General features: G+C 52.0%; 4 protein-coding genes across 4 annotated transcripts; 3 read left to right on the top strand and 1 right to left on the bottom strand.

The window, feature by feature from the left end:
- Window positions 1-56: 56 nt before the first annotated feature.
- HD553DRAFT_301481 (kinase-like domain-containing protein) lies at window positions 57-2756 on the top strand. Its single transcript, XM_046178661.1, has 15 exons — window positions 57-347; window positions 520-636; window positions 728-806; window positions 913-993; window positions 1082-1177; window positions 1284-1401; window positions 1470-1532; window positions 1631-1672; window positions 1748-1785; window positions 1866-1903; window positions 1970-1979; window positions 2055-2146; window positions 2207-2264; window positions 2331-2433; window positions 2497-2756. Exons 1-15 carry the CDS (start codon window positions 250-252, stop codon window positions 2541-2543), a joined length of 1080 nt encoding a protein of 359 aa, XP_046032854.1. The 5' UTR covers window positions 57-249; the 3' UTR covers window positions 2544-2756.
- Window positions 2757-4894: 2138 nt separating this feature from the next.
- Window positions 4895-5962, bottom strand: HD553DRAFT_147561 (uncharacterized protein). Its single transcript, XM_046176716.1, has 4 exons — window positions 5635-5962; window positions 5474-5560; window positions 5215-5398; window positions 4895-5142 (listed from the first exon to the last, which is right to left on the bottom strand). The coding sequence occupies exons 1-4, from the start codon at window positions 5872-5874 to the stop codon at window positions 5018-5020; spliced, it is 636 nt and encodes a 211-aa protein (XP_046032853.1). The 5' UTR covers window positions 5875-5962; the 3' UTR covers window positions 4895-5017.
- A 1937-nt stretch (window positions 5963-7899) lies between these two features.
- Window positions 7900-9408, top strand: HD553DRAFT_319818 (histone 2A). The gene is made up of 5 exons (XM_046181071.1): window positions 7900-8091; window positions 8549-8678; window positions 8797-8933; window positions 9047-9132; window positions 9206-9408. The coding sequence occupies exons 1-4, from the start codon at window positions 7966-7968 to the stop codon at window positions 9110-9112; spliced, it is 459 nt and encodes a 152-aa protein (XP_046032852.1). The 5' UTR covers window positions 7900-7965; the 3' UTR covers window positions 9113-9132; window positions 9206-9408.
- Window positions 9409-10885: 1477 nt separating this feature from the next.
- Window positions 10886-13584, top strand: HD553DRAFT_319814 (putative ATP dependent RNA helicase). Its single transcript, XM_046181070.1, has 10 exons — window positions 10886-11045; window positions 11121-11415; window positions 11490-11557; window positions 11954-12364; window positions 12429-12547; window positions 12606-12737; window positions 12805-12914; window positions 12987-13095; window positions 13160-13343; window positions 13424-13584. The coding sequence occupies exons 2-10, from the start codon at window positions 11261-11263 to the stop codon at window positions 13432-13434; spliced, it is 1299 nt and encodes a 432-aa protein (XP_046032851.1). The 5' UTR covers window positions 10886-11045; window positions 11121-11260; the 3' UTR covers window positions 13435-13584.
- The last annotated feature ends 53 nt before the right edge of the window (window positions 13585-13637 follow it).

Here is a 13637-nt window from a genome sequence, read left to right as displayed (position 1 = left end):
ACAATAGAAATCGAGAGATCAGCTCACATGCAGACAATCGACAATGAATGGGCCAGACCGTACACATAGGGCTAAGTAAGACGAGCCAGCACAACAACCTCGTCCACAAATTTATATTTCTCAGCAAGAGACCAATCTGTCGACTGCCTTATACCCAACCGGTGCTCTTCATCACACCTTTTCGGCACACCTTCACGAACACCCTACAGTATAATCAATCAATAATCACCCGACAAGCCACACGCTTCGATGACCATGAGCGTACACCAAGACCCGGACAATTTCGAAGTGGGGCCATATTACAAGCTGGTAGATACCATCGGCGAAGGTGCTTATGGAGTTGTAAAGTGAGTGTGGCCTCACAAGAAGAGTCGTCGCAATGCAGCTGGGTCGCACAAACATAACAACCAGCTTTTACCCGACTCGACTCGGTGATACTCGGACTCGTCAATGTCCTAAATATATTTGCTGACTCGAAGACTGCCGATCTCGTCTTGTTTGATTCTGTTCCGGTTACAGAGCTGCCGTACACGTCCCGACGGGAACCCAAGTGGCCATCAAACGTATCACCCCGTTCGACCACGCCATGTTCTGTATGCGGACGTTGAGGGAGATCAAGCTCTTGAAGCACTTCAGGCGAGTACTCCTGGGCTTGCCTTGTATCTCTTTTCCCATGGTGTCATACAGTGCTTGATGAGCTAATATTGATTTGTTTCGGGTGGTGTAGGCATGAGAATATCATCGCCATCCTCGATATCCTCCGACCGCGGGATTTGGATTCGTTCAAGGAAGTCTACCTTATCCAAGTGAGCACTCCGCCCGCGCACCATTTCTTCTTAATCGTAAACATGCGCTTTGAATGAGTAAGGGGACTGATATTGAACTCGGGAACGCTCTTACACTGCCATACAGGAACTGATGGAGACGGACCTCCATCGAGTGATCAGGACGCAGGAACTGAGTGACGATCATTGTCAATATTTCATCTACCAAGTCAGTCCTCTCCTTCGTGTCCTCCTTGATCTTCTGCTCTCGTTCAAGACGACCGGCTCATCATCTATATTGCGGAATGGCACAACAGACGATCAGAGGCCTGAAAGCGTTGCATACCGCCGACGTCCTTCATCGGGATTTGAAACCTAGCAACTTGTTGTTGAACGCGAATTGCGATCTCAAAGTCAGTTCGTTCAACTCGCGCCGGCTTTCCTTCCCTAAACTGGAGACTGATTTTAGATGTATTCGAAACTTGAACCACCTCGACCGGTAATTTTGTTCAACTCTAGATCTGCGACTTTGGACTCGCCCGATCGACCGCCCAACCTAATTTAGACGTGGGTGCTAATGCTTATATGACCGAGTATGTCGCTACACGGTGGTACCGTGCGCCCGAGGTCATGCTCTGTGAGTTCTCAAATCTGCTTGAAATGGGTCGAGATTCCAAGAGCTGACTCAGTCTCATGATGATTCAGCTTTCAAAGAGTATACAAAGGCGATCGATATGTGGAGCGTAGGGTGCATCTTGGCCGAGATGAGTGAGTCCTTCCCGCTGATCATGTCCGCTCATAGCGAGGTTCAAGCCAATCGGTTGAAGGCGCTTAAACTTACATCCTGTTGGCTATGTCGGAATTAGTTAATGGTCGACCGTTATTCCCCGGTAGGGATTATCATCATCGTGAGTCACCTGTCTGCCCGCTACGTTAGCGGCCATGGGAAGCTTGCGTTAATAACGATGATTTCGATATCTCAGAGCTGTCGCTCATCCTGGATGTTCTCGGTACACCTATGGTAAGTCCAATACATGATGGCAGAATCTAAGCTTCTCTAGAGTTATCGTCTTACCGGTTTCATCGTGTGATCGGTCATAGATGGACGATTTCCAGGAGATCACCTCGTCTAGATCCAAGTGGGTACATTTTCCAAGTAGTCGACCTGGTACATAACACTCACCATGATAACTCGGCTTTGACAGGGACTATCTGGTACGCATCAAGAAGAATACAATCTGGGAGACTAGAGGCTTTCGAAATACTAATCCACCTGATTCCTTTTCGCAGCGAGCATTGCCTTTCCGCACAAAACGGGATTTCCGATCGCTGTGCCCTAAAGCTTCGCCCACTGCCATCGATTTCCTCGAACGGTGCCTGACGTAAGTGAATCTCTATGCGGGGCCCGTTGCGGGTGACTGATATTGGATGTGGGGTTTCAGGTTTTCACCAAGTAAACGAATCACGGTCCAGGAGGCCTTGGCACACCCTTACCTCGAGGTTGGTGGCATTCTGTCCTGATGAAAGCTCCCGCGACTGATTCAGGTTCGCTCCTTCTACATTTAGCCATATCACGATGACCAGGACGAACCGTCAGCGGACCCCCTGCCCCCGCATTTCTTCGACTTTGATAACGCGCCGGAACAGCTCAGTCGAAGCGCTCTCAAACGTAAGCAAACTTGATTCGTGAACACTGAACTGCTGAGGATAACGATTTGAGCGTTTTTTTCAGAAATGATCTATAACGAGATTTATACCCCAGCCAAGCCTGCAGCATAATCACATGCCAAACCTGCCATCTGCTCACGAATACCAAGGTTGGAAGCACACATGCTCGGCCGGACCGACGGAGGAGATATAGACCCAAATTGCAACAAGGATAGAACACATGAGAAACAGGTTTTGTAGGTTACATTGTAGCGGATATCGATAGGCAAGATGACAATGTACTGTATTCCTCTATCACATGAAGTCGAGAGGATAATCCTTTGGCCGTCGGTGTGGGGTTCAGGACATGTCACAAAGGAGGATGCGGAGATGACGTGACGTTTCAAAGTGTTATGGGTGGCTTTCATCATCGCTGATCGAGACTCAAGGTAGCTACTGACATCGATTCGGCATTGGCTCTACCAAGTGTCAAGATTGGCTGGATCGGAGCTGTGACTGTCCGATCAGCACGGTACAGCCACGATGAATCAACCTCAGCCTCATCCACTTACGAGTCTCGAGCCGATCCGTCCTCTTCAACTTTCGACGACCCAGGATCTCCAGCCCATTACCCAATCAAGCATCCTACCATTGGAGGCTCGGCCTTCGATACCGGAAATCACTTCCAAACCTGAATCTTCGACTCGGGACGAAAATAGCAGAACTCGGTCCGATGGTCTAGTCCTATCCTCTAACCGACCCTTCTCATCGATTCCAGCAATCACATCGCTCCCGCCCGTCTCTACGACTGCATCGACGTCAACGTCAGAGACAGTCAGGATCCAGTCGAGCCAATTGGCGTCGACTCTGGTAGCCCCATCGCCAATCGTTTCACCGTCAACCCCGCTGCCCCCACTATCATCGCCACCGGTTGCTTCTCCACCCCCTCCTTCTCCCCCACATGACCCACCGATCGCGTACCCGGAAGGTCCTGCTCCGTCTGTATCTCACGATGGTGCACAGCCTCCTCCTACTATGAATCCTGCAGAGTCTACCATCTACGCGTCATACAATCCGTCTGATTACTGTGAGTATACTGAGCTCAAGGCAACAGTACATATGAGGCCTGACCGAAACTCTTAGACGCCAACGTCTTGACCTCGAGCTTTCCAGGGGCCGTACAATCGGCTGAAGCGGCACCTAAGAGTCATATCAAAAATGACACTAAGACTACCGGTAGGTAACAATCGTCCGATTCTCACTTGGGATCTAGCTAACCCGATACTGCGATAGTCATCGTGGTGGGATCGCTTGCAGGAGCCCTGTTCCTGCTCATGTTCGTCCTGCTCGTCTTCGTTAGGTTCAGGGACAAGCGCAAGATGAGCGCCGGTACGATGGAAATGTTGGAACCTACCTACGGAGCTACTGTCTCAGCCAACCCCGATGAGCGAAAGCGATACCCACGTACACACCCTGCAGTCCCAGCGAGCAGGCCTAGAAGGTATCCTGTGGGGGTCTGAACGTTTCAGACGGTTTCAGACGGCATGAAACAGCTTGACAGAACAAAGGAGAATCGTCCTGAGGATGTCTCGCAGGATTGCTTCCTTTGACATATCCTCCGCGCGTGTTATAAGACATTCACGAGGAGGTCAAATACCGCGCACTCGCATGCACCTAGAGACAGGACTCACAACTTGATCTTCATTTTGTGAGTGATCGTCATTCATTCCATCAAGCGCCTGTCTCACATCGATATTCCGACCCCAGACCTTCGATCTTCACTCCCTGCCATGTGCTGGGCCAAGTGGTTCTATCCATGGTCCTCCCTTTTCGTCACGGTCCCAATGGAACCCAAACGTGGCTTGTCCTTATCTGAATATCATCGAACTGGCCCTGATCTTCCGAAGGAGCCTCGCTCTGAGACAGAGCCGGTCGAGCAAGACACGACATCTCAGGACACGCATGATGAGGAGCCGTCCATAGTGACTGAGCGAAAGGGAAGCGCTGGAGTGGCTTCGTCAACGCGCACATCTGAGCCACCCCCTGCGCTACCATATCTACCGCTGATTAGCAGTACCGCCACCCGAATCAAAGGCGCCTCTCTCACTCGACTTGACACCTGTATGATTAGACATACCCGTTCCGCCTCCGTCCCGAACCAACCGTTCATCTCTGCGAGACCAGTCAGCTTTGACCGAAATCGCTCTTTCACTCCAGGTGAACAACGGAGTGCCGAGGACAAGACGGATCGTTGGTACGCCCTGAGCTACCATTCCCCCATCTCGCCCCATCCGGCTCCTCAGACCCCTCTACCGCCATTGCCCACCGAAGCTGCTGCGCCAGAACAACAGCAAGAGTCCCGGTTGGAACCCCTGGAGGAAAGCCCAGTCTTGCCTAGACATCCCTATCACGGCCCGGCTTCTCCCCGTTCGCTTGCTCAATGACATTTACTATCAGTATCTGCTCCGCGACATGGAGTGATAGTCCCGACGACCCAGCGTCAATCATGTACAACTCGTCTGTATATGTTGTACTAGTACTTATATCGAATGCAATTCCCGCTCGATTTGACTCGTCGCGGCCAACGGCTTTGTGCGTATGCTCTTTCACGACGGTACCCAGCTGTTATGCTGTATTTCCGGCTGCCAAAGTTCTCCCTGACCCGTAAGACCCTGATCGTACCACCCGCCTTGTACTTTGGAATAAGGCTTGATCGGTATTCTATAAGAAGCTGGTGGGAAGATATAGAGCCGATCTGAGCAATCGACAATTTCCCTAATCAGCGGGTTCGAGGGAACCGTACCCATGTTGTCGGTATAAGGTATATTCGGATGAAGAGTGCCAACGGTCTGAAGCGGCGGCCGAGAATGTTTGTTAGGACAAGGTTGAGTTTGAATGGGTCGATCCGATGTGGACAAGGGAGGTGCGAGATTCCGTAACACCTGTCTGCCAATATTGACCGGACGGTCGACGAGGTTGTTATACTTCTGCGCAAAGGCGACATGTTTCAGTTTTAGCCGAAAAGATCACTGATCGGCCTTGCGTTGACTGGCGAGACTCACAAAGACCCCGCAAGCGTAACACAACCTTCGGTTCAGACCGAGCACCGTTTTGACTACCGGGTCCGTCCACCAACAAACCGCCTCGGTCTATGCTCTCGTCAGACACAGCATCAGCCTTCTCTTCCGACTCACATCACTAAACCTCTCCATGCCAGACTCACCTCGTCCACCCGACAATTACTGCAAACACCTCTACCCAGTCCCCATCCACCCGAAACTACCTGCTTCTGGTCCCCCTCATACTGGTCCTTTCCAACAATCCACTGATTCAGTTGTAACGCGTGGCTAGTATATGGCGGAGGTACCGGCATTCGGGCGTCTCTGGCGAGATACTGGATCGTCAAGGCGGCTTCCACGTCTTCCAGCCCGAAGTCATATCTGGTCGTCGGTCCTGATCCCATTAGAACTTCCGCCAAGGCCCAAGTTGAGGCTGGGTGAGCTGTAGCTGGTACCGTATTGGAGCTATATTGATACCGATAACCGTCTCCTCCGATTTGGGAGCTTTGTTCTCGATCTTCATTCGGGATCCTGAGTCCATTCCTCTCGCTCCGTCCCGAGTCTAGGTCCGAAGCTGAGCCGTAGTACCCCATGTCCGTCTCCGTCTCCGCCCGGGGTAAGATTCTCCTCCACGTCCCACCCTCACTCCTTTCGACCCTTCTTTGACGTTTCCTCGCCCCCTCCCTTGCTTGTCCTCCTTGACCCCCATCTCCTTGTCCTTCTCCTCTCCTCTCGTCTTCCCTTCCTGCACCGGAACCTTCAACCTCGGCTCCATCGGCGTCAGGCAACAGTTGTGCGATCTCCTTCTCCAAAGTCGACCGTTTTCTGCGTCTACGAGAGCTCGGGACTGACGGATCTGGCAGACCAGTATTCGCGGAACGATCTCTGTTATCGTGATGGTTCGCGTTTATACTCTTGAGATAAGTTTTATCGTTCTCATCCTGGTGGACAGCAAGGTCTGGGCGTTGATGACGATGATGGTCATCACGATCATGATAGTGATCATAACGATGTCCGTAGTCTTGGTCGTTCTCCTTGTCCTTCCGAATCGAATCGCACGTCCGAGAGTGAGAAAGAGGTTTTCCCAGATTGACCGAAGACGAGGGTAAAGCTGAGGAGATCATGCTGCCGTGAGAGTTGTTGTTGTAGCCAGAGAGAGAGTCACCCGGTCGATGAGGAGGTTGGACGTCCCTTTGGAGGTGGATCCGGTTGGAGGAGTATATTCTGTTATCCCAGAAGGTATCGACAGGGACTGAATGGGATGGCGGTGGTTGATGTGGTAGTTGCGGGGGAAGGGTGACTCTCCAACCGGTATTCAAGTTGTTGTCACTGATAATGTTGTTGGCATCGTATTTGATGGTATACTCCTCGGGCAAGGAAGTCAGGTCCGAGGTTCCCCCAGAGGACGACGTATGAAGTCGATCATGAGTTTGAACGTTGTCCGATCTACGTCCCGCCGGCAGAGTCGAGATCGTAGTCGCAGTCGAGGTGGCCGTGATGAGATGTTCAGGCATGTATCTCGAATTCGATTTAGGCGGCAGGGGTGGCGGGGCATCAATGGACGAGGTACGAGGAGGTGGCTCGGTGAGGGATGGCGAGATTGGTTGAGAGGACATATTCTATCGTGCCATGGGGATGTGTCTGGACCTGTCACAGACTGTCACAGAGATGGGACGATGCGGTTCAGGCAGCTGTTTCGTCGGTTCGATCGACGGGACTCGCCTAACCCTGCCTGTCTTGGAACCGTCAGATATCGCTCGGATGCGTGCAATGTCGATGCAATAGCGGTGTGCTTGGGAAAGTAGAGTGTGGTCGCTTCGAGAAGGCTAAAGGTCGAAAATTGGGGATCCTGTCGCCTGTCGATGCTGATCGTCCTAGCAGAGGCAGAGAGACTGAACGATCATCATCAATCCTTCTTCATCCCGAACCGGTTCCCTCCATCAATCCTCTGTTCGGTGCTGATCGCTGATCGCTGATCATCCTCGATCCACCTTTCCCCTCGGGCGAAACCGTGCTGTGCTCGCGCCAGAATGTTTCACATCGAACCAGACCCAGGATCCATGGCGCGACGACGGCAACAACGACGATGACCACAGCAGTTCTCCAAAGCCCAGACCAGCAGGACCATTGTGCTGTTTTTCGCTGCATCTCATAGGTCACATACGTCCATCCACCCTATTTTCTCTCCAGCTCTCTCTACCCTATCTAACATCGATTTCAAGTCGGATGTCATCAGCTCGAAACCTCCTTTCGATGATGGCTTCTTCCCCGGGCGCTATACACGCAATTGCCACCGAGATCTCCCTCCAAAATCGCATATGCATTGTCGTTGCCCATCTCGGGCGCGTGACGCGTTCCGAACCAATTCAAGTGATCAACCGACTCTGAGATCATGTCGACTTTGAACATTTCGACAAACCACTAGCTACTCGGCTCCTGAGCTGTGCGTTATCGAACGAACAACTTACGACTAAGATAGTCAATAGTCTATTACCATGGCTCCGGAACCGAACAGTACTACCACGCCCGCTACCTCTTCTCCGGCTCAAAAGGGAGGCAAGGCAAAGTCGGCGGGAGAGACGAGGGTGTTGCAGACGAGGAGTGCGAAAGCTGGGCTGGCCGTGAGTCTGGATCTGAGATTACGAGACGGCCCATGGAGCAAGTTTCGTTGGTCGTCTGGGATGGGAGTTCGGCCTCTTTGATACGGAAAATGGGACATATCAGGAGCGACAGGATGGAACATTCAGGCAGGACAGGAAAAGCTAGAACTCGCAGTGATTAAGTGAAAGGCTGCCGGTCGAAGGAGCCTCGAGCTGGTCCGCAACCGTCAAAGATGAACGGAAGAACCTCAGTCGAAGCTACTAGGCTGCTAGCTCGCGCATCACATCATCATACGATGCAGAAGAATGAGCTCAAAGCTTGTCCCCCAAACCTCAACCTACGAGACGCACGAGACTCGACCAGCCGCGACCAGAGTCCCGCATCATACGCAAGCCATCCCCTACAGCCGACCTAAAACTGAATCCGTCTCTTCATTATCTTTTTCTTCTCCTCCCTCTCGATCAACTCGGACAACAGTTCCCCGTAGGTCGTATCCACCGTTTCCTCAAGAAATCGACCAAGAACCAGGTCCGAGTGGGAGCCAAGTCGGCCGTCTACGTGGCTGCGATCTTGGAATATCTGACGGCCGAAGTTTTGGAGCTTGCTGGTTAGTCTCTGCTCTCCACCCCTGACAATCAGGTTCTGCGGTCGATCGTCGAAAGTGTTTCACCTCGATTCCATGAATGTCACTAACACTCGTTGGGTTTCTGTTGACCGTGTTATAGGTAACGCTGCCAAAGATCTCCGAGTAAAGAGGATCACCCCGAGACACTTGCAATTGGCCATCAGGGGTGACGAAGAGTTGGACGCCATGGTCCAAGCGACGATCGCTGGGGGTGGAGTCTTGCCTTATATCCACAAGGTCAGTCGAGATGGGGTATCATATGTCAGTGGAGGGGGGAGACGGACGACGAGCTGATCCGTCTGTTCTGCATCGATCCTGCTTCGTCTTGCCGCTGTCGTTGTTATCAACAGGCTTTGGTCGCCAAAAGTACCAAGGCGGGTTCGAAAAAGGCCCCGGCAACTCCGACTACCGCTTAGGTCTGACCATGGACTTGTCTGTAAGTCGTCACCCTTGGTGTGTAGCTCTATCGGGCAACGGACCAGCAAGTTCAGATTGATCTATGCATCTAGATCCGACCTCAATTATGGTTACGGGTCACGACTCGACCTGGATCTGGTTCTTCTCGACTTCCTTCTTTTCGATTTTCGATGCCCAATTTTTTTTTACCCGACCTCTTCTCGGGCCGGCTTTTGCCTAATCATTTACGAGGAGGAACTTGGCGATACATGTAAATGGAGATAATATGATATCCTATGCATCATGCGGATGTGGATCGTCTTTCGGATATTGGGTTGAGCGATGGCGTTTGCGCAAGCCGTCTCTCTCAGTCACGAGCGCCTTCGTCAAGGATGGAACAAGTATTGTTGCAAGTTGCTGTAGGGATGCTGCAAATGCGTCGAATCTCGATCAAGGCGGAAATTCTAATGGGTGAGCATTCTTTCTGGCCTTCGCAATTTCATTGCAGGTTCGTCCCGGCAAGCCAAGGGGAAAGATGTGCTTCGATTTGATGACACCGCCTAAAGCGTGCGTAAAGGTGTCCCCAGTACCGATTTGAAGGGCATAGTCCGGGATGCACGGCACTTCAGCAGTAACTCTCAGTGTAACAATTGTCGGCGCAATAGAGCAGTGGTGATTTTCGGTGGATTTGAGGTAGTGAAGGTCATCCTTGCGCTCATTGGATGCCACACGCTAGTGGAGCACCTGGAAAATGACATCTATGATCATGATTCCTGTGTAAGTACAACTCGTCGAGCACCTCACCTCTCCGATGTCGATCTGTCACAGTCGATCTTCATACAATCCTCTTAGTTGTCACACCAGACATCGCTTGCGGCATCCCGTTTGGGTGAACAACGGCTATACTGGTTCGCGGGGACAAGACACAACGAAGCTGCCTGAGTAACCCGATTGTAAGGAGATTGAACTGTAAGGAAGATCAGTTTGTAGGTGGAGAAGCGGGTCATCGAAAGTGCGTTTGGTGTCTCGCCGATCACCGCCACTCGCACCTGCTACAACTTGTGCGATGGCTCTGCCGGCCTGAGTGCAAGTCGGGAAGGGCCTCGCCTTCTCCTGCTGTTTCCGCCCCTTTTACTGGTAACTGGAAACCGAAGCAGCAGAGGATCCAGCTTTGCGGTTCACCCATTCTCCGGGGTCACTTTGAGCGGACCTATGCGCTTTGCTATCAAGGTTCAAACGCGATCAAGCGTAGTTGACCAGGCCACGTAGATCTAGAAACTTCGCAGCGCGCTTCCATCAAAAGTGTACATATCATCGCTCCAATTCCTGCAACTTCACAGAGCTGTTTCACGTTGATCGTCTGAACCGCGCACCGTGCGACAGTGCTAGCTGTTTCGATTTTCGATAGTTGCTTGCATCATTGTCACCTCTCTCGCATCTGCGCTTGCGCCACTGAACGTTTCGGATTGCGAAAGAGCCTTTCGCACCGATCGTCATCTGACAAGAGAGGTGGACGGGATCAAGGTAACTTGGCGAAGCATCGAAGAGCAGGCGGAACAATATGCTGTGGCTCGTTTTCTCAATTGAAAAACTGAATATATATATTTATGACCCAGTCCTGACATCCAGTTCTTACTCGTCTATCGGCTAGGATGCGCGCCTCTCAATAAGACTTCGGTCTTTAATTGAACGCGCGAGGGCGGGGTTCGACTCCCCGGTAGGAAATACCTTTTTGACCTAGCCGAGCCCATGCGGATTTTTGCTCTGTTGCCACCCGATCGCACGCGTGAGAACCCGTTGCTCTCGAAGAAAGGCTGCTCAACCACCTGGCTCTCAGAGCAGTCTAGATCGACATCGACGTCAATCTACCTTTACAAACGTCTCGGTCTGCCGTGATCTTGCTCTCACAAACGCATCTCAAACCGTGAGCTTGCAATCCACGACATCTACCTAGTCAGTACTCGCATCCGGCTTTGTGCCACGGAGGGAGAGGACGGCCACGATGACAGAACGACGCGCTCACACCAGATCCTGTCTCTTCGCCCTATCCTTTTCTTCATCTTCCTCCTCTCTGGTACAATCTTCCCTTTGGCATCCGGATACCTCGTTGCGACGATCATATAGGAACTCCTCTTCTACCCAACACCTTTACCAAAACGTCTAGCAAAATGGCTCCCGAAGAAGAAGAGTTGGTCGATTACGAGGATGAGATCCAGGACGAGGTCGCCGCTCCCGCTGCTGCCGCCGCCGGTACCGGAAAGGCTACCGCTGGAGATGGCGAGAAGAAGGGAAGCTATGTTGGTATCCACAGTACCGGTTTCAGGTGAGCATTCGCTGATACTCCATCTTCAAAGCTGGAGTTCGAACCAATCTGACGCGTCTCTTGTCGTGACACAGGGATTTCCTCTTGAAGCCCGAGCTTCTACGTGCCATCTCGGACCTCGGTTTCGAACATCCTTCGGAGGGCAAGTCTTGAGTCCCTACTTTCTTCGCAACGTCGTCTCCGCTCCTCCCGCCGATCGTCGTCGATGGGACGAGGAAATCTATGGCTCCTCGATATGAACGCGCGTCGCAAGACCAATCAGCTCGACAATCCTTTGTTCTTCGGTTGTGCAAGAACGTCCGCCGGTTCAGTCAGAAGGCGAACGTCCTTGCTCGATTGCGGGCCGATCCGTTTTGAGCCTATGTGGAGAACCGAATGGCGACGCGAACCTTCCACGACGATCGAGCCCAGAGCGGAGACGAACAGGGGTTCAAAATCAAGTCATCCGGCAAGCGAGCTTATACGAACATCTTTGTCTTCCTCCTTTCCTTCTTTACCCCCGGTGGATTCTTGGAACAATTACAATCTGGCAATACAGTCCAGCAAGAATGTATCCCCCAGTCCATCTTGGGTCAGGATGTCCTTTGTCAAGCCAAGTCTGGTATGGGTAAAACCGCCGTCTTCGTCTTGGCCGTACTCCAGCAACTCGAGCCTGTCGACGGAGAGGTCTCGACCATCATTCTCTGTCACACCCGAGAATTGGCTTTCCAGATCAAGAACGAGTTCAACAGGTTCACCAAGTACATGCCCGATGTCAGGACCTCGGTCTTTTACGGAGGTACCCCCGTCAAGGCCGACCAGGAGATCTTGGCCGACAAGACCAAGTGCCCTCACATCGTTGTTGGTACCCCCGGGCGAATGAACGGCTTGACCCGTGACAAGAGCCTCGACGGTTCCAAGGTCAAGATGTTCGTCTTGGACGAGTGTGACAAGATGTTGGAGCAGCTCGGTATGTCTGTCACGTCAGTGTCGATCGACATTCACGCTAAATGGGGACATGCTTGGCTCGGTAGACATGCGACGAGACGTTCAGGAGATCTTCAGGTCGACTCCCGCTCACAAGCAGGTTATGATGTTCAGCGCTACCCTCGGAAAGGAGGTCCGAGTAACTTGCAAGAAGTTCATGCAGAACGTTAGTCCTGAACCGTATTGCTCTTCTGGTATCCGATGCTAAAGCACCACTTTCGCAGCCTCTTGAGATCTATGTCGATGACGAGACCAAGTTGACCCTGCACGGTCTTCAGCAATACTTTGTGAAGCTCTCTGAGGGCCAAAAGAACCGAAAGCTCAACGACTTGTTGGACAGCCTCGAGTTTAACCAGGTGAGCGACTTTGCTTTGGGAGTTGCCTGTTGATATATACTAATCACCGCTACGTCTTATCCGCCAGGTCTGTATCTTTGTCAAGTCCGTAGCAAGGGCCACCGAGTTGGACCGACTCTTGAGGGAGTGCAACTTCCCCAGTATCGCCATCCACTCTGCTCTTGACCAGGCTGAGCGGTAAGCAGAAGCAGGCTTCTTACGGTCAGACGTCGCGGTACGAGTGCTCAAACTTTATACTGACTATCGCAGAATCAACCGATACAAGATGTTCAAGAACTTCGAGAAGCGTATCCTCGTCGCCACCGACATCTTTGGTCGTGGTATCGATGTCGAGCGAGTTAATGTCGTCATCAACTACGTGAGTCGCCATTGATATATTCACCTAGCCTTGCATCCTGATTACTGACCGAATCACAATTCAGGACGCACCCACCGACGCCGACTCATACTTGCACCGAGTCGGTCGTGCTGGACGATTCGGTACCAAGGGTCTTGGTATCACCTTTGTGACCAATGACGAGGACGAAGAGGTACTGAAGAAGATCCAGGAACGATTCGTCGTGGCCATTCCCGACCTTCCTGAGCACATCGAGGCCTCCACCTACAGTGAGTGTTCGGGGTATTTTGGCGCTTTCGATCCCAAAGTGGTCACAAGCTGATCGTCTTTGTTGCTACGTTGCCTACAGTGACCGCCTGAGCGCACAGAGTGGAGAGGAGGAAGAAGAGCTTTGAGGAAGCAGTAAAAAGAATGCCCATCGTCGAAATCACCGTTTCCCACCCAATTCGTGCCTTGTACTTGTTGCCTTTGGTATAAACATTGTTCGGTCCAGCTAGTCTGCTGCAGCTCTATCACACGGTCTTCGACCGATTACAGACGGACATTGGGGTCGTGCGCCTAAT

This window comes from Filobasidium floriforme, assembly GCF_021052385.1.
Source record: "Filobasidium floriforme strain CBS 6241 chromosome Unknown HD553scaffold_28, whole genome shotgun sequence".
NCBI classification, from domain to species: Eukaryota; Fungi; Basidiomycota; class Tremellomycetes; order Filobasidiales; family Filobasidiaceae; genus Filobasidium; species Filobasidium floriforme.
Note: the sequence above shows the minus strand (reverse complement) of the source record. Positions and strands in the feature narration are given on the sequence as shown.

Coding starts and splice junctions, on each gene's coding strand:
- HD553DRAFT_319818 (XM_046181071.1), top strand. CDS start 7,966: ATGGCTCCGGAACCGAACAGTACTACCACGCCCGCTACCTCTTCTCCG. Junction 8,092..8,548: donor GTGCGAAAGCTGGGCTGGCC/GTGAGTCTGGAT, acceptor CTCGGACAACAG/TTCCCCGTAGGTCGTATCCA. Junction 8,934..9,046: donor TCTTGCCTTATATCCACAAG/GTCAGTCGAGAT, acceptor TGTTATCAACAG/GCTTTGGTCGCCAAAAGTAC.
- HD553DRAFT_301481 (XM_046178661.1), top strand. CDS start 250: ATGACCATGAGCGTACACCAAGACCCGGACAATTTCGAAGTGGGGCCA. Junction 807..912: donor AGGAAGTCTACCTTATCCAA/GTGAGCACTCCG, acceptor ACTGCCATACAG/GAACTGATGGAGACGGACCT. Junction 2,434..2,496: donor CAGTCGAAGCGCTCTCAAAC/GTAAGCAAACTT, acceptor CGTTTTTTTCAG/AAATGATCTATAACGAGATT.
- HD553DRAFT_319814 (XM_046181070.1), top strand. CDS start 11,261: ATGGCTCCCGAAGAAGAAGAGTTGGTCGATTACGAGGATGAGATCCAG. Junction 12,548..12,605: donor GCAAGAAGTTCATGCAGAAC/GTTAGTCCTGAA, acceptor CCACTTTCGCAG/CCTCTTGAGATCTATGTCGA. Junction 13,096..13,159: donor TTAATGTCGTCATCAACTAC/GTGAGTCGCCAT, acceptor ATCACAATTCAG/GACGCACCCACCGACGCCGA.
- HD553DRAFT_147561 (XM_046176716.1), bottom strand. CDS start 5,874: ATGGGATCAGGACCGACGACCAGATATGACTTCGGGCTGGAAGACGTG. Junction 5,561..5,634: donor GTAATTGTCGGGTGGACGAG/GTGAGTCTGGCA, acceptor ACGAGAGCATAG/ACCGAGGCGGTTTGTTGGTG. Junction 5,143..5,214: donor ACCTTATACCGACAACATGG/GTACGGTTCCCT, acceptor TCTTCCCACCAG/CTTCTTATAGAATACCGATC.